Source organism: Pollicipes pollicipes, unplaced genomic scaffold, assembly GCF_011947565.3.
Source record: "Pollicipes pollicipes isolate AB1234 unplaced genomic scaffold, Ppol_2.1 Scaffold_2555;HRSCAF=2994_pilon_pilon_pilon, whole genome shotgun sequence".
NCBI classification, from domain to species: Eukaryota; Metazoa; Arthropoda; class Thecostraca; order Pollicipedomorpha; family Pollicipedidae; genus Pollicipes; species Pollicipes pollicipes.
This window is the reverse complement of record NW_023596136.1, coordinates 7,783,431-7,803,054: the sequence shown is the minus strand read 5'-3', so window position 1 is coordinate 7,803,054 and position 19,624 is coordinate 7,783,431. Positions and strand designations below refer to the sequence as shown.

Here is a 19,624-nt window from a genome sequence, read left to right as displayed (position 1 = left end):
TCCGCGGTCGGCGGTCACCGCGACACCAGTCGGCTGATGCCGGTGAGAGCGTGCGTCCTCGCACTCCGACCCGCTGACTGCCGTGGCCGGTCCGTACACCGCCGCTCCTGCAGCGACTGATCCCACTCGTATCTGCGTCCCTGTAGCACACCCACAACCTGCTCCAGCGGCATCACTACCCTGCGACCGTCTCCTTAAGGGCGGTTTCGCCGGGAAGGGCAGGGTGACGTTGATATGGCCGGGGCGAAAGGCGACCACAGCCGCCAGCGCTCACCGGCCACGTAGCTGTGCGGCGTCCTCAGGTTAGTCCGGTAGCAGTCACTCACCGAAGGTGTGGCGCGGCTCGATGGACAGCTGCGACCTGTGGTGCGCTCCCCTTCTGTCTGAACTCGCCAGTGCAACAGCTGACGCTCCCCTTCTGCCTGAACTTGCCAGTGCAACAGCTGGCGAACCAGGTCAGTGTAGCACGCGTCTTTCCCATCTTGTCCGCGCGTCCGTGCAGGTAATAAGATTCACTTTCCTGGACGCCCCGATTCGCGGGAGTGCAGGGGCGTCGAGATGTGTGCGGGAACACTCCGCTCCCAAAGACACTGAACATCGGCAGCCGAAGAAGAGACGGTGGTCAAAGCGCCAGGCGCGAATGTAAGAGATGGATTGCCTTTGGGGGGGGGGGAGGGGGGAAGTACCCGCTTATTGCACCTGAAGGCCATTGCATTCATCACGCACGCCGTTGTTACTGAACTAGTCGGTGCAGTTACACTTTGCATTTGCCATCCATTTGCAGCAGTGTCGACCTCATTTCTGGAGCGTTCGATGCACATGACCGTCACGTGATTGTGGCGCGATGCTGGTGTGATCTCCCGAGCGGCTGGCTCGCGAGCCCTTGTATAATCGGCACCTCATATGGCTCGGGCGCGGTACTGTTTGGTGTATGCGCCAACGAATACCTGGATCCCCGCGTTTGCAGCATCTATGATGCAATAGTTCCCACCATCCATGTCAGCAATGAATTACAACTTGGAAATGTCCGCCGGTGCGAAGCGTGCTGTCGGCCTCAAAACGAGAGCCATGTTATGGTAGCTCGCATTCGTCGACAGGCAGGCGACCCCTCGACAACTGGAGCGCACAGGATCAGCGTGTGAAGACAGCGGCTGGCGTAGTACCTGAGCTTCCACCGTTGCCACGGTCGCGCCGACCCTGGCAGGCGGCAGTGACGGGCGCTGGTCGTTGCATCGTCGATCCACACGGCTGGACGGAGCCAGACAGGTGGCAAACGCACGCAGCGTCGTCAGTGACGAGTCGTCCATGTCTTATGGTGACACTCCAGACTCCAAAGTCCACTGAAAGCGCGTAACTCCCACGACAGTTTATTACAAACCAGAACGCCACCGGCAGATGAGGAGAGAGAGACAGCCAGGTGATAAGCGTTAACAGTGGCTAACGCACCTCCCAACGGGCATAAATAAACAAAAATCTGCAATTACACTTGGAAGTGAATAACAACGGGTGCCGACCACGCCAGCGAGCCAGCGGACGGCGCAGTACAGAGCCACCACCGGGAGTAAGGCCACAGCCGCCACAGACCACAGCGGATATCACGCAGCCCGCCACCGCAGGCCGGGACTCGAAGGCAGATGGAGCCGGAATTCCCGAGCAGCGGCCCGACAGCGGGGCGACCAGGGCCGGCCGACACCGCCCGCAAGCTGGCATGGGGTAGACGGAATGTAAGCCACATCAACAGTGCTGCGTGCTTGGATCCTGTGCTGGAATACCGAGTCCGTAACCGTGTGCAAATAGAGCACCTTGGCCAACAAGCTCGCAATGCACTTTGCAAATTTGTTGGTAAAACCTCGCTCGCCCTCCGTAGTGATTTCGTGCAAATCACCTAATTCCTGGGTCACCGATCGAGACTGCCCCAAACGGCGGGTAACAACTTCGCCAGCACCACACGCACTCCCATAGCCAAACGACTGCCATCATCATTGATAACACACACACCCAACAGCAGAACCCAGTAACGCATTAACAGCCACCCGCAAATGGTAGCAAGGAAGTCGCACACTGGATTATAAAATATAGTGCAAAAGGCGACGACACAACAAAAGGCACTGAACGACATTGACAACTCCCATAGCGTCATCCAATCCACTCTTTCCATTCCAATTCCAGCGATCTTTGCGGTTCATTCCAGGTGATGTCGTCACTGACGTGGAATGTGGCGAAGCGCCCCATGGGAGAACATGGGCCGCTCGAGGGCTACGGAACTGCGCTCACAACCATTTCTAGTGATCCCGTCGGCAACCTCCAACGATCGAGTCTGCCACCAGGTGGCAGAAGAGGCGCTACTGCAGGCTGCCGGTCTGCGCCGTCTCGGGGATGAGCTTCTGCAGCAGGGCGGTGAGCACTAGCAGCGATGCCTGCAGGCCGGCCGGCTGGTGATGGTCCAGCCAGAGCGTGCGGTACTGTTCCACCAGGCTCAGCAGCCTGCCAGCCAGAGCTACCGGTTACACATACATTCACGCACGCGCACACACGCACCCGCCCGCGCGCGCACACACATACGCGCGCGCGCGCGTGTGACTAGAACCGGATCACAATGATGCGCACAGCTGGCACAGGCGGCAGTAGCACAAGCAAAGCCGCCACATGTTACAGGGACGCACGTCATTGGCATAGGTCACGCAGGCCGTCTACCACGGCGGACAACGACCTCACGGGCCACGGAGCCAGAGAAGCAGTGCACTACACTGTGTCGAAATTCACAGGCGTGAACGCACTCGCGTGCTTCACTCTCAAACACCAACAGCCAACACCAAAGTTCGACGCCGTTCTACATCCAGAAGAAATCGAACGACAATCCCACTTGCAAATAAACCGGGGAACGCGGAGACGCGGTCAGATATATGCGCCCCGTGCATTTACGTGCGCCAGTACATTGATCTGTCCGCTCGCTCTCGGCCGTTTTTACGGCACCGCAACGGCACGCTCGCTGCAACAGCAGGCGTCAATTTCCTCCGAACCCGTCCGCCGCTGGTGCAACGGCGGCACCGCTGCGGGCCGCGTGGCCACGTCCCCTCACTTGTTGGCCGTGTCCGTGCAGAAGGTGGGCGCCAGGTTGGCCACGCCCACGTTGATGACGGAGAAACCGATGTTGCTGTGCGGGTTGGTGCCGACCGACACCAGCGCCCGACAGATCCTGCGGCGTTCAACACGCATCCTCTGACAGGGCGCCTCGCCACACCCTTATCGCGGGAGGGACATTGCCGGACCTAGCGCTATGACACACACTTGACGCTCTAAGACATCTGTCGAATGCCGAGACCACCGAGACAGACACTACGCCTTCATTGGTGCACGATCCGCCTCGGTGTCTGCAGCGCCCCGACACGCGCCGTCCGGGCGGTCACGTCGTCTTCCCTCCGCTGTCCCGCCCAACGCGTCCGCAGTGACCTGCTCCCGAGTCAGACTCAGACACAGACCGTTCGCTCGCCGGTCTGGCGGCACCTGATCGACCGAGGCGGCCCCGTGCCAGCCGCCCCTCGCCCGGCGGCGCTGGCCCACTGACCTGACGGCTGTGACCATCAGCTCGGCGGTGAGATGCACCTCACGCACCAGACTGTCACCCTCCGGGTGCGCCGGCCGCGCCGACGGCAGCGTGTTCAGGCAGTGACGAACGCGCTTCATCGTTTTCTGGGGGACACCGCCGCGTGCTATAAGACCGTGCCAGACATCGACACTCCGCCACATCAGCGCATGGTGCGGGCGATGGTGACGCCACGCTGACGCCAGGCTTTTCCAATCGGCTGTCTTTACAACCCTCACCCGTCTACTGCAGTGGACAGGAACAAACTGACAAAGCCGCTTTTAAGCCGTCCTAAATCCGATACTACACAACGCCAACGAGTGATACTGCACACTACATGGCTGGAGCTGCTTCCCATGAATGAACATGCGACTGCAGCAACCTCAATTCAAACGCGCCGTCACCCAACACCCCCCGTTGCCTTTGTCCACAGCACGCCGCCACCAATTCAAAGCTTGGCAGCCGACGCCGCCGCTGTCGCCACGTGCCAGCACTCTGCTGCCGCCGGCCGAGCGCCGGCAGACCCTCAGACTCTCCCTTAGACTCGGACAGACTCGCGTTGGCGTGCCAGCACTCTCCCGCCGTCGGCCGAGCGCTGGCAGACTCTCAGACTCTCCCTCAGACTCGGACAGACTCACGTTGACCGTCTCCAGACTGAGTCTCTCGAGCGGCACGGTGTCGGGATCTGCCAGCAGGCGGTGCAGCGTGCTGCCGTCGGCCGGCGGCAGGTCGGCCGCGCTGGTCGGGCCCTGGCCGCGCGCCGCCCTCAGGCTGGGGGTGGCCGGGAAGTGGGATCACGACACGCCCGGCCCCACACAGATACGGCTACCACCACTGTCGCCGCTGTCCGGCACAAGGGCCCTGCGCCCGCCCGAACGCGGGGCCAGGGCCGACACAAACCCACGGGCCTGCGTCACCACCCGTCACCGGCCGGCACAAGGGCCCTGCGCCCGCCTGAACGCGGGGCCAGGGCAGACACAAACCCACGGGCCTGCGTCACCACCCGTCACCGGCCGGCACAAGGGCCCTGCGCCCGCCTGAACGCGGGGCCAGGGCAGACACAAACCCACGGGCCAGCGTCACCACCCGTCCCCGGCCGGCACCGGACACACGGCAGCGCTGACCAGGCCACCCTACAAGACATGACACGGCGTGTGAACGACGTCGCCCCAACCCAACGTCAGCCTCAGCCCCAGCCTCTCACCAGAATGTCTCGGCGCGCCCCAGCTCGACGACGGCGCGTCCCAGGACGCCCTCCGGCTCCCGCAGCACGTGCCAGCTGAGCAGGTCGGCCAGCGAGCTGTGTACAAACTCCTGCCGACAGAGGGCGCTCCGTTTAGCGCCGCCCGAGCGCAACGGCGGCTGCCCTCATCACGTGGGCAAGTACCCGATTAATAACGAATTGTATTATTGCGTAGGTTACACCACACATTAAACTACCCACATTTCAAGGATCTGTCTTTTGCGCAAATGCACCTAAATGGCCACGTAGACATTCATTGACCCCATGTGTGTAATCCAACACACCATTGATCCCACGAGTATAATCAAACACACCATTGACCCCATGTGTATAATCAAACACACCATGTGCTCGATGTGCGGCGGAATAACTGTCATCGCTAAACACACGAACCAAACCTCATTGTAAGGACGTGGACTGAGCAATTCAGAGTCCTTCATTACTAGCAGTTATCGGTCTTCAATAACCCAGGAGAACGACGCTTCCAAACGCACTAGGTTATATTATAAATACTCAACATTTCAAGCTGCGCGTATGATCACTCGTGCTCCCTGTCATGTGGTCACTCATGTAATGACTTATGATAGCGTGAATGTCTCCCGCATGGTTGTCGGATTGTACGCCGCATAGGGTGATGGGTAACTAATAAATTACCGCCTCCGCTTTAATACGAGCCACCCACCAACCAGCACGGCATGCAGGCCAGCCTCCACCAGTCAGGCCATCCGTTGAATCCAATGCAGTTGCGAAATACGACATTTTTCATCGGCCGATCAGATAACACGGCAGACCTCGGACGCGGGAGCTAATATGGGCGCACGAGACTGTGACAAATAGCCTCGAATCCGCAGCAGAAACGGGCGAAGTCTGCAGTGAATGCCGATGCATGCCGAACGCACAGTCCACTCATCCAATCGACTTACGTTCTTAGTGACTGCCAGTGGAACCGGCTCACTTGAGCTAGGATCGTGATCGACTCGGATCTCCCACAACACCGCCGCGGATCAGATTCGGTCCAACTCCACGCACGTCGACCAGAAGCCGGTATTGGTTCCGCTGAGGCGGGACTGGCTAAATCCGGCCACACGACAGTACTCTTGCGTATCATAAACATAATATATAAATTCCCCTCCTCCAAAACCGGTGAACACCACGCGAATGGATAATAAATTCCTTCCACGAACGACGCCAGCTACACTCCACACTGACAGGCCCTGGTGATTCATGGCGGCTGTTCTGTTCCATGTTGCATCACTATGCGCGCGCACATTAACTAAATGGTCAGTGAGCTTCAGTTCGCTAAATCCGGTGGTAATTCCGCGGCGCGCGCGGGGAAATTTCCAGCGCGCTGTCCCGAGGTCACCAGTGGCGGGCGCACGTGTAACGTGCAATCAGTGCAACGACCACTGCCGGGCAACTCCGCACACAGCGTGGTTGCCAGGCACAGATCAGCCTCCGTCAGAGGTCACCAGAGGTCACAGCGCACGACACGGACCGAACGGTGCAGTGAGCGGCCACCGGCAGCGACTCCGCCGCCAGCGCCGTCAAACACGACTCCGGCTGGCTGCACTACCGGACGTCACAGCGAACAGCTGTGGCCGCAAGGCTTCACTGCCGCCACTGACACAGCGCCAGACAGTGACAGTGACCACTGACAGTGACAGATAACAGTGACCGATGAGCCTAATGCCATCAGCGGTGGCACATTTACGGCACACGAGGCATCGGCAGACGCCGGGACGCACGAGAACCCACCCCAGACAACGCCACACGTGATGCCCAAGCTTTCTCAATATGCTAAATCGTTGTTGTTTCCCCTTCCCAAAAATGTAGGATCACAGGATAAGTAGATAAAGGCATGATCTGTAGGCTGCCGTCTGTGCTGGTGAACGCCGCCAACTGTACGCCCCGGTTATGCGACCTACGAGACCATGCCATTCGTTTTCTCTTGAAGCATTAGCAAGATGGGTTGCAGCGTTTGTACGGTGACGTGTAGCTGCCGCGATTCGGAGCAAACAAAATTGTTGTTGAATTTAAGACTACTAGATGCATACAGAAGCGTCGCCTTTTGTGCTGGTTCGCCTGATCACACAGAGGAATATTTGCGACTGGCCCCCACTAGTCATTCGACCGACAATGGCCATCTGATTCCACCACACATATACATACATTTACATAGGATACATTTGTGAACACCGAAACTTCGCCGTAGTTTTGCTTCAATAAATGAAATATAGCGCAAAAATGCGCAGAGGGTTTAAACATTAGGCAAATGAGACACATTGCAAATGACCATACCAATGACGATACTTTACAGCAGTTGTGTTTTTACTTTTTGTTCCGTGGAAAATCGCAACTATCACACAATCTCCTCGGCTGCACTTGCTATATACGGTAAAATATCTGCCGGCAAAGTAGGCAGCCCGCTGGCTATTTGTAGACGCTTGGACCACGGATGTGACGTCACAGATGGAGCCAAATGACTGGGCATCCCGTGTCGAGGCCGAGGGATCCCCGGGAGCCCACTTTCTACGCGGAGCGTACGTGACGGGCTGGACTTGGCGTCACCCCAGACTGGGACACGATTGGACTCGGTGCAACCCAGACCGGGGCGGCGGGGTTGGCGGGCTGGGTTGGCGGGCTCCAGCCGGCTGTGATGGCGGGCGGCGGCGGCAGCACGCGCCACCATACATGGGCAGTCAGCCAACCGCCAGAGCCGCGGCGCTGAGATCAGCCAGAGCCGCGGCGCTGAGATCAACCAGAGCCGCGGCGCTGAGACCGGTCAGAGCCGCGGTTCACAGGAGAGGTTGGCAGCAGCCAACTGCATTGCTTTCCGCTAGCCAGCTTCACGGCTTAAAACCGGCTGGTAGCAGCTACAGGTGGCAAAAAGTGGTACAAGCCAAGTACTGCAGAACACGTCACAAGCGAAAGGACTAAAGAGGCACAGCAAAATGACACGAACATTACGTGTCGATCCTTGCTAGCGTTATGTGGTACACTGAGCAGGGCTAAAATTACAACGAGGATAATGGCTGGCTGACATACACTGCAGGATGCCACAGAATGTTAGGGAGGTACATGGAATAGACTGCAGTTTACACAAATCAAGCGGCACAGATAAATTAATCAGTACAAAGACCACGAAATGGTTAGTTACCAATATGCCAGCAATGCAGTCGGTCGATTTTTCATGCAACTCAGTCGGCGCATTGTAAGAGTGGTACAGCATGATCGGCCGACAATCACGTGCTGGTCAACAAGAGCCACAAAATGGCCGACATTCAATGTTTCACCGACTAAGCATCAAACTGCCGGCAATCATACCGAGGCAAATGCAGCATCCAATTTGGGAGAAGGCTCAAACCTCAGTTCTGCATCAACACATGTTAAAGCCAGAAAACCCTGTTATTTCCACCATCCCATGTGTTCCGCTGCCGTCCTCCCAGGAGGCCGCGCGGGCGCAACAAGCGACGCACCAGCTGGCGCCCACGTCAGCTGGCGTGACATCCCATGTGTTCCGTTACCGTCCTCCTAGGAGGCCGCCCGGTCAGAACAAGCGTCGCACCAGCTGGCGCCCACGCCAGCTGGCGTGACCTCAGTGACCGCAGTCTGGCCCGTACATCATGCGTCTTGATAGATACGTGACCTGTGACGGCGTGCTCGCACGTACAGTGCGCCGCCTGGATGGTGCCAAACACATGTCACATGTCATGACACATTGGCCCTGGTACGCCTGATCGGAGTGGCCGCCCGGATGGTGCTAAACACATGTCACATGTCATGAAACGTTGGCCCTGGTACGCCTGATCGGAGTGGCCGGCCTGGATGGTGCCCAACACACGTCATGACACACTGGCCCTGGTACGCCCGAGGGAGTGCCTGGCCTTCATTTAGGCCATGCACATCTCACAAAGGCAGCAACATTGCATGCATCATCACTTTGTATTACGACTATAACACTCGCACATAGCGTTTAAAACATCGGCTAGTAACTGTCGACTTAAAGCAGATATAATTGTGCACATTGTCATCCCAGTTAAACTTCCATGGTGTCATATATCTATGCATTCAAGCATCACTAGAGGTGCACCAATTAGTGTAGCGCATGTGCCATATATTCTTATCCTGTCCTTGTGCTAGCATGGAACGTTCGACATTTTCACTGGATAGAAACTATTTCAGCTACAATGCAGTGGCATGCGTAAAAAGAGGAACTCTTCGGCTTTCTGAGTTTCTGCCAGCTAACACTAGTTTTAACTGGTACAAAACGGTAAAAGCCAAGAAGTCAGGAACTGGTTTCAGCTGGCTGAAAGGCCAACTTTGCAAGAAGAAGGGCTGATCAGAGCCACGGTCAGGGATGGACCGATCGGAGCCGCGACCAGGGATGGACTGATCAGAGCCGCGGTTAGGGATGGACCGATCAGAGCCACGGTCCAGGGATGGACCGATCAGAGCCGCGGGCAGCGATGGACCAATCAGAGCCGCAGTTCAAAGATGGGCTGATCAGAGCCGCGGCCGGGGATGGACCGATCAGAGCCGCGGTCCAGAGGCGGGCCGATCAGAGCCGCGGTTCAAAGATGGGCTGGTAAGAGCCGCGGTCTAGAGGCGGGCCGATCAGAGCCGCGGTCTAGAGGCGGATCGATCAGGGCCGCAGTCCAGAGGCGGGTCGATCAGACCCAGAAGGGGTCGGCCCGGGCCGACGTCTGTGGCCATGTGACGCAGGTGGGGCGGGCTGACCGCTCAGTTCGGCGAACGGACACCGGTTCCGGTGCCGTCTGTCAAAAGCGCGGGAAATACAGCGCCCGCCCTGCGGTCTTCCGGCGCGAATCGCGGCTGTGCTATGGTCGGCCGGCGCGGTCGCAGGCTTCCCGCCTGACGTCCAGCGCACATTAACCAGCGCCGCTCGGTGCCGCTCGGTGTCACTGCACGACACACGTCTGACGTCGATGAAGAGAGCGGAGCAGAGCCGGACATAAAGAACACCCCCTACGAGCGCTGATCACAAATCGTCCGGCCCTGAATTACTTGTTTCGATGGTTTCGATGGTGTTTGACCACTCTTTGGCGGGACCAATCGCACTTTTTCAAACCCATGGTAAAAAAAAATCGCCTATTGCACGCACCAAACCAGTCATTACAAGCCTGCGTCATTTCCTTTCAAGCAAACAAGTGCTCAATGGGTCGTAATGAAATTTCTGTTGGCGAGTTGCCGCCATTTTATATGAACTGAACCTTACAATAGGGAATTCCGGTAAACATTTTAGCGACCCAAAAACGATCAAGTGCGTAACACTGAGGTCTCACTCCCCGCTTGCCCTAAGGCCACGTGACGGGGTTGGGCCGGCTCCAGTCAGGCCCCGTTCTGCAGGCGCCTGGCGGCCGCCGCCACATTCAGTACGAAATGGGTCTGCTGTATCTATGTAAGCGGAGCAGACAACGCTGATGGCGGCCAGTGACAAATATCAGCAGACCGGCAGAGGTACCATGGACCGAGAGCATATTCAGGGGGGGGGGGGGATACTTGGTACGTGCCACACACCCTATGAAATTTGTGGCGTATTCATATGCATGTCATAACTGACGGCCATTGAAAAATCGGGATAATGTTGTTAGAATATGCCATTTGAAAACATGCAATATTGTTTTACGACGGGCAATATATTTATTAATTGTTGCCAAACCTTTGAGTATGTAACTGCAAAATCCTACACACTTCCCTGCAATGAAACAGACTGAATGGAACCTGCACAACATGCGAGACCGGTCGAAATTCGCCCCCCCCCCCATTTATAGTTTTGCTCAACACACAGGATGGCACACTAAGAGCCCCACGGTGTCGTGACACTCCAGCGTATTGAAGCTGAAAAGCAGACCAAGTTCCGCAATGGCCAGCGGTACTTATTTTTGAATTTGTGGGACGGCATGGGATTGACCGTGGGTGCTCTATGTTCGCTCCGTACATTGGAGCTTCTGTTTGACCTCAACCTTTCGTCCATTATGACCTTAGAAACATGGGGTTTGTGCCTCGTTCATCCTCTAAAAAGCAATTATTTTTAGCGAGTGGCATAGATTTTGTGTACCATTGTTCTCTATAAGAGCAAAGCACGACATTCTGCACCAGCGGGGTGCATGACGTACATTACATACAATTCCGAAGTGATCTGAGGACCAGTTTGGGTCCAGACTGGTCCTCAGTTTGGGTCCAGACCGAAGGACCAGTTTGGGTCCAGGTTCGCAGGTTGAGTCGCATAATGGATCCAACTTCAAAAGTGATCGGCATTCGCATCGTTGATCACCTACTGAGCTTCCTCGTGACACTCAACGGCAATTTGCCTGTTTGGGGTGCGCCAGAGGGAGCCATCAGGTGTATCTGCTTGTTTGTGGTACGCCAGAGGGAGCCATCAGGCTTATTCGCCTGTCTGTGGTGCGCCAGAGGGAGCCATCAAGTGCATTTGCTTGTCTGTGGTGCGCCAGGGGGAGCCATCAGGTTTATTTGCCGCTTGTCTCGTGGGCATCCATCGTTATAACTAATGACAAACGCAGCACGAAGCGATACGTTACTGTTGCGGCGGGAAATGCGTCGAGGAGCCGAAGTGGCGGGCGCGACCTCTGTCGTGTGCCGAGCCTGGAGCTTCCCATTCAGAGGACCTGCGTGCAGTGGGCTCGGCTCGCTATTTTCACGGCCTTTTAAGCGTCGCGTCAAGTAAGTTAAGCACTGCGTGATAAGCTGTGCTTTTACTCCGCTTCATTGAAACACGAGTACACGCGTTCGACAATTTAGGCCTCTTTGAGGTTGTGAGGACACATTCTGAGAGTTGTCTGAGACACTCCCCACGGCCCACATGGTGTTACTGCCCGGGTGGTTACACCATGGGGGTCGATCAGGGGCGCGCGCGCCCATGGATTCTCCGAAAGGCACCAGGAGAGCACCCTTTGCTCCTACGCAGCACGTGCTTTTGTAAACGATATCGCCAAGGCGAGCCACAAAAGCCGCATCACCCTAGAACACACAATCACTTCCATACTATGGATGGCTAAATGGCGTACTTTTCAGTGTCTTTAAAGGGAATGTTCCACATCGGAAGGTAGTGAATCGGCCATCAGATATGACGAAAGAAGCTCGCTTATAACTACCGGTACACTTTTTAGTGGAAAAGTCTGCTCTGAACAACACAATTCCCCTGTTTGGTTGTTTGAATACATCATTGTACCTTGTACAGCATATCAGAGCCAGTTGACAGCCGTTATCTCCGGAGATTGTGCTCACGAACGCCACATATGAACGACCCGATAATTATATTTTCTTGGTCTTGGTCGCTGTAAGGCCAATGGAATGCCACGATGTGAATGACGTTATCATGAAGTCATGGACGCTTGAGCAACTTTGAAATAGTCTCCGAATCAATTTGCATAACTTCGTGAGTATATAGCTCAGAAACTCGAAGGGTTTAGGTCTTAAGAAGGGCAGGCAATAAATAGATGGGCAGTGAAAAATGCGACGAATGGTGAAATTATTTGGATGGCTAAAAATTGTCTATTTCACTTCAAAACCTCATATCAATGTGGAACACTCCCTTCAAAAGAGGTCATTTCGCAAGCCAACTCACCTGGGACTCCCATCCCAAGCCTTTCACCAATGCCCGTCCGGAAAACCTATGCCAAATTGCCGTCCGGACGCATCGCCCTTTTCTCAGCCGCGTGGTGCGGAATCGCCTCACGAGGCGCTCCAAGCCATCTGCTTACACTGACTTTTCTATTGCAAACAATATCTACTAACTGGGTCGAAGACGGGGTGCCTCCATTGAGTTGGCGACGCTCTCCGCGTAAGAAACGTCGACCACATCTGGCCAGAATGTCAACATTGCTAGAAAAATTGAATGGAATAACCGCAGGCCAGGTAGAGAATCGTGAGCTGACCCCCTGCTATGAAACTACCCATAAAGCGAAATAGCTCTTGTTAACAGCAATGCTTGTCAGCTCTTTTGCACTAGGACCACGTTTCCAGCACTTCCAGTGCCGTCGCCATGAATTATCGACAGATGCGAGCATCAAGAGCAGCTGTGTTGAATCTGTATACAGACCGATGGGTCGTAATGTAAACGACAGTATGCCGTAAGGTGTATGCAGCATGAGAGTCAAGTTTGATATGTGAGTCAAATCAAACCTAGAAAGGTCTTCCGAGGCTTTCAGTTTCTCTCTCTCGTCGCCAAAATTACAACTTCGTCCGTATTGCCCTTAACCACTCGGCAGTGTACGTGCGGCAGCCTGGGAGGCCACCAATGAGAGTATACGGCGCATCATCCATTCGGTCGGTTCATTGGCAGGTACGTCAAATTTGCGCTGGGAGGCCGCCAATGAGAGTACACGGCGCATCATCCATTCGGTCGGTCCGTCGGCAGCTACGTCAAATTTGCCCTGGCAGCGCCTGGCTGTCGATCTCGCCATTCAATGGGAGCCAGCGCATTGATGCTTGGAAGGCGCGCGCGGAGACCCGGTCGGCGCATTGGCCGCTGTTTGACAATCTCTCAGGTGACAGCAGGCGTGGCATCAATCCAGTCCTGTACGCAGGCCTCTTCAGAAATGTTGAATTTTGCCATGGAGCGGCCTGGAGAATGTAAGCTAATGACAAGTTTATTCAAGGGCTATTAAAATCCCAGGCGCGTAATCTGATAGCGATGTGGGTTGTTGCTTACCATACTGTGTGCTCAAGATGTGGGGAAACCAGCAATTCTTCGAACTCTGAAAACCCAGCCAGGTATGACGTTACACCACGACAGCGCCGGCGGCAGGGCCGTCGCGTCGTTGACGTCACACCTGCTCTGTTCTCATTGGTCAGTTGCCGAATGGCGGCCGCCGGCAGGTATATGAATCGGCGGTAGGCGCGCTGGCGTCTCAGTGATCGGACGACGCAAGCGGGCGACGTATCCCGCGACACGCGTGTAGCGGGGACGAGCTTCGACAGCGACCGGCGTGTCCCGGCACACGTGTACAGTGCCGACCGGCCGACTAGCCAGCCCAGCTCCGGCTGCCAATTACGCCGTTGATCCGTGTCAGATCGAAGTCCAGCGCCCCGCGGCCGCCTCCGAGCCGTCCCTAGCCACCAGCGCCGGGCTCGCCCGCCTGCGAAAAGCGTCAGTCGCGTCTCATCGCACGCGCGCGCCCGCTCTTCCACCGCGCGCCATGGTGCTGGCCCGCCGACTGCTGCTGGCCGGCACGCTGCTGGTGGCCGCCGGCAGCCTGCACGCCCGGCCCGGCCCAAGACATCCTCTTCCCGGGCGACGTGGTGGAAGGCTCGGTGGTGCCGCGCTTCCTTCCGCGCCGGCGCCAGCATCGGCTGTCGCGTCCGACTGACGGCGGCTTCTTCTTCCCGGGCGAAGAGCCACAGTGGACGCGGCCCGAGCAGCGGCGGCGACGAGGCCGTGCTGCCCGGCCGCGCGCCGCCGCGCCCCGACCGTCGTCGGTGGGGGTGGACCGTGCGGCCTACGTCGGCACCGGCCGAGCGCACGCCCCGAGCCGCCGGCGGCCAGCGCCGATCCCGATGAGGCGGCCCGCGCGCCTGCGCCGGCCGTGATTGTGGACACCCCAGCGCCACGGCCAGCCAGCCTGCGGCCCTCGCCCGGCGGCAATCACGTTCGAGGATGGGCCGGCGGCGCCGCTGCGGCCGCTGCCGCGCTGCGGCGGCGAGCCCTACCAGGCGTACAACAACGCCACCGGCGAGTGCCAGCAGCTGGTGGACCGGCGACAACTGTCCGGACGGCTACTGGTTCGTGGTCGACCCGCAACAGCGGCGACGCCGGCTGCCGGCCGCGGCCCTGCCCGGCCGGCCAGGCGCTTGTTTGCCGGCCAGTGCCGACCGAGCGGCGCCGACGCCAACGGCTCCTGCCCGGCCGGCATGGTCGTCTTCCTGGACGAGTTCGGTCACGGCTTCTGCGACTGCCGCGCGCTGCACGTGTACTGGCCGGCCGAGCGGCGCTGCTTCCAGGTGTTCCGGCGCGGCCCGTGTGCCGCCGGCCAACACGTGATGCTGCCCGCCAATCAGACGTCAGCCCGCTGCCTGCCGACGCCGTGCGCCGACGACGAAGCCCTCTGGAGAGAGGACGAGGCGGCGGAGCCCGCCTGTTTTGCAATTAACGAGTACGACCGGCCGTGTGCGGACGGACGGCTGATCGTCGGCGTCGATACACTGCAGCTGGAGTGCGTGCACCTCGGCTTGACGGCCATCTTCGACCTGCCCAAGGTGCGCTGCGCGCCGGGTTCGATGCTCGACTTCCAGGGTCAGTGTCGCGAGGAGCTGTTCCAGAAGTTCCGGTCCGGCTTCCGCACGGTGGCGGTGCCCGAGGCGCGCGAGTTCTGCCCGGCCGGGTTCCACGAGACGCCAGATGGGCGCTGCGTCAACAAGGAACTGGACGGACTCGGCGGCGGCGGCCGAAATAAGACTCGCAACCTTGGTTGAGATCAGCACAGCAGGCTACGCTGGAATCAGCAGAGCACGCCCCGGGAGAGACACAGCACGCCCGGCAGATATCAGCCATAGCACGCTCAGCTGGGATCAGCACGGCCGCCCGGCAGATATCAGCACAGCACGTTCAGCTGGGATCAGCACGGCACGCCCGGCAGATACCAGCACAGCACGCTCAGCTGGGATCAGCGCGGCACGCCGGCTGATATCAGCACAGCACGCTCAGCTGGGATCAGCACGGCCCGCCCGGCTGATATCAGCACAGCACGCTCAGCTGGGATCAGCGCGGCACGCCCGGCTGATATCAGCACAGCACGCTCGGCTGGGATCAGCATGCCACGCTCGGCAGATATCAGCACAGCATGCTCGGCAGAGACCAGGACGGCACTGTCGGCTGAAACCAGTCTAACACGGCGGCTGCGTCCACCCATTTTGGATGAACTATCAAAACCCTATGCCTCCAGATGCTATGTCGCGCCAGCAGATAACACAGAACACAGTGCGGATCATGTGAGCCATAGACTCTACGCAAGCATCTGTTCGTAGCAGGAGTGATTGAAGACAGTTTGCATGTGAGCGAACAAGTGATTACGATAAGTGAAGGAAACCTCCCCGCATAAAGGGGCCGAGGCGGGATTTTTCGTACTGCATACGTGTCAGTGATGAACATTCTTCAGTTTTAAGAGCCGTCTGCATCTTTGTTTTTTGGCCAGTGGACGCCAGAGTTGACTTGCAACCATACAACGTTCGTTGATCGTAGTGAGAGTCGTTGTGAGAGCTGTGGGGGAGATGGACAAATATTTTTTGTGATTTTCTGTGATAGTCCCAAAATAAATATTTACAACACTGTCCTTTGATCATACGGAGTATTTCCAAGACGATGCTTGCCAATCGCCGCAAAACACGTGCCATTTCGCTCGTTATAATGATAAACACGTTGATATACACTACAGCTAAGAGAACAGCGTCGAACATGAGTTCCCTCCAGCGGAGCCCGGCTCAGCTGCCCACCAGGCTGACGCGCGGGCCGGCTGACTTCGGTGGTCTTCTCAGCCCGGGATGTGGCAGCAGGGGGAGGGAGGGGCGGGGTGGGGGCTGTCGCACCGTCACCAGACCACTGCCGTGCCAGCCAGCGGTCGGGGCGACGGGCACGGTCTGCCCCCAAACAGACCCTTCGATTCGGCGACCGACCACGGGCCTCACTCGGGGGTACTGGGGCTTCTGGCCACAGGTCGCATACATCAAGACAAGCCTGCCGCATGCACGCGTGCGTGCGACTCACGGAAACAGAGGTCCCGCTGCAAACGTGCGGCCGTGGCCGGCCCGCCAGTGTCACAGGCGGATTTCTGCCGTATAGTGCGCACGTATGTTTTTATCGCTATATCACTAATCACAAATGCTTTCGCGATACAACACGAAAAACACGCTCAAAAAGTTATAAACTAGCGTACAAATGTCTCACATCCGTCCCATCTGACGAGCCTGAGCTTCTGGCTGTACACAGCGCACTTTGCCAGACACCGCAACCCCAGTAGCTCGGAAGCCAAGGTTGATGGCATGGCAGGGCGGAATGCAATGAGACGTAAGTACGACCGTGTTGGAAAAACGACCCCAAATTTGGCCGATGTCAATTTGAGGATCATCAATCAACCCAACACGCAACGGCTTGAAGAAAGACCCCCGAGAAAACCAACTAGTTAAACCGACAGGTTCATGTGGTTCACAACGCCTTTATCTACCAATCTGTGTCTGCAGCCAATGTGGAAGGCAGTGACGCTCCCACGACACTTCTCGGCAACAGACGCCGGCCGCGCACAGAATCCAAGGGCCACGCCTGGGAAACCCGGGCGCCTGTACACTGCAGCGCTGAGGCTGCAGCGAGCCTGCAAGATGCTCCGCTGATTTCAGCTCGGAAAGCACGCAGGGCAGCAAAAGCAGCGAGACCCCGCGCATAAGGGTCATCCTTGCTGAAACGATCAGTGGTGACCAATTACCAGCAGACTCCAGCCACATCGGCCCTGACTGGAGAGCGTGTGGGAAGCGGCAGACACTGTGGCGGCTGACGGGCCCCAGCCCGCCGCCGTCATGACCGCGGCCTGCAGGCCCAGCCTGCGCCGCACCACTGCAGGGCGGCACGGTGACGGCCGTCGGCCTGTGCAGCCGTGCAGCCTGGCCCGCGGCATAAACACGCCAGCCCTGTTTACAGAGGCCGGGGCCTTCCCATGCCGGCGGGGCGGCGGGGCGGCCGGCTGAAGCGGTGGAGCCGCACACAGCCGCCGCACGCGCTCGGTGCGGTGGCGTACTCACGGTGGGCGTGTCTGGGTTCCAGGCCAGGCCGGCGGCCACCAGCAGGCCCGGCAGCGAGAACACGCCGTGGCTCAGTCCGCCGTCCGCCCGCCAGTCGGCCACGACCATACCGGCACCCATCTGTCACCCAGAGATCGCCGGTCACACAGAGATCATACCGGCACCCATCTGTCACACAGAGATCGCCGGTCACACAGAGATCATACCGGCGCCCATCTGTCGCACAGATCGTCTGTCAAACAGAGATCATACCGGCACCCATCTGTCACCCAGAGATCGTCGATCACGCAGAGATCATACCGACGTCCATCTGTCACACAGATCGTCTGTCAAACAGGGATAATACCGGCGTCCATCCATCACAAAGAGATCGCCTGTCACACAAAGATCATACCTGCAGCCATCTGTCACAAAGATATAATGGCGCCCATCTGTCACACACAGATCGCCTGTCACACAGAGATCATACCGGCGTCCATCTGTCACACAGATCTTCTGTCAAACAGGGATCATACCGGCACCCATCCGTCACAGAGAGATCGCCTGTCACACGGAGATCATACCTGTACTCATCTGTCACACAGAGATCATAATGACGCCCATCTGTCATACATAGATCACAATGACCCACATGTGCGATAAAAAGCTGTCGCCAATGATATTTCGCGGTACGAATGTAACACCAGAAATCAAAGCTTATACCAGCCCCGGTCTGCCACAAAGAGGTTGAACAGAGTCCCATCTGCGACACATAGTTCCCGTCCGCTGCAAAGAGTTCATCTCAGTGTCAATCTGTGACAAAACTATCACCGGACTCCTAATACGATTAACGCATTATGATGTCACCAATCCAGATCCGGATATGAAGCACACAGACAAAAGTTGGATGGCTACAACGCGCGACAGAAATATGAGTTTGGACTTCTTATGCTGAGTTGTCGACATTCATGATGCTAGGAGATACTGGTGAAACGACGCTTCCAAGCAAACATTGGTGTAATGTTTTCATATAAGGAATAATTCATTGCTAACGTCGTTTAACCAGCACCCCATAGCATACTCAATGCCGATCACTGTCAGCATGAGAACTCTGAACGCATAATGCTGAAAAATCAGCACCTCAGGTGCCTTCTTGCTCATATCCAGTGAAACAGAGCTTGAATTACGATATGTGTAGACATCGTTTTCCCACAACTGCGACAAGGGCAACTTTTAATGAGAAGACTGGAACAGCCCGTCGGTCAGGTGATATGCCCGCAAAGCAGGGGGAGGAGCCCATGAGGCCACATGCACAGATCCGGACCCGGGAACCGCATAGGAACTGGGATTTCTAACATCAACATCACATCGCGTCACATCATATCACATGATGGGACGCGATTATGTGAACAGTCTTAACGATCACACTGAGTCGGATCCCCTTTCGTGACGTCCGGTTCTCTGCACGCCGCACAGCTGCCAGTGGTACACGCCCGACGCCATAAACTGTTGCTGTGACGTCACGACTTGACGTCAACACGGGGCTGAATAAGCAACACGCCCGAAGGCCGGCGCGGCCGTCTGGGAGACACTCGAGCCGCTGGCCCTGCCGAGCCACGCGTGGATCCCGAGGGTTCCTGGCGGACCTCTCCCCTCCCCCCCCCCCCCCCCCCCCCCCCCCCCCCCCTCCTCCGCCAGATGCGGTTTTGCCTTTGCGCGGCAGTTCCGCTCGAACTGGTCGTATATTTGTGGCCGGGCGGCGGTGTGGTGCGCCAGCGGGGCGTACGTCACGCTACAGCGCTGGTTTACACGAGAGCGAGGCTGATCGGCTCTCCGGCCTAGCCCGCGCCCCTGTTCGACCCCGTGTCCGGAGACGCCAGGCCATCTCGGTACGCACCAGCTCGGCGGCGGCGCGCGCCGCGTGCGCCACGTTGAGCACCACCGCCTCCGGACAGCCGGCCAGCGAGCTCAGGCGGCCGTGCCGGCGGTCGTCATCAGCGCCAGGCCCCTCTCGGCCGCCGCCTGGCAGGGCTCGCTGAAGTCGTAGTCTGCCT

The 19,624-nt window shown here is 57.6% G+C and overlaps 1 protein-coding gene across 1 annotated transcript in view; it reads right to left on the bottom strand.

Annotated features, from left to right (window-relative positions):
- Nucleotides 1-1,354: 1,354 nt before the first annotated feature.
- The window catches only part of LOC119108097 (uncharacterized), a 21,573-nt gene continuing 3,303 nt past the window's right edge, over nt 1,355-19,624 (bottom strand). The window contains exons 2-8 of the mRNA XM_037231677.1: nt 19,468-19,537; nt 17,592-17,711; nt 4,788-4,897; nt 4,222-4,354; nt 3,566-3,690; nt 3,080-3,196; nt 1,355-2,484 (exon numbers count right to left, since the gene is read on the bottom strand). Coding sequence (XP_037087572.1) covers nt 2,343-2,484; nt 3,080-3,196; nt 3,566-3,690; nt 4,222-4,354; nt 4,788-4,897; nt 17,592-17,711; nt 19,468-19,537 — 817 coding nt within the window. The 3' untranslated portion in view covers nt 1,355-2,342. The remainder of the gene's footprint in view (nt 2,485-3,079; nt 3,197-3,565; nt 3,691-4,221; nt 4,355-4,787; nt 4,898-17,591; nt 17,712-19,467; nt 19,538-19,624) is intronic.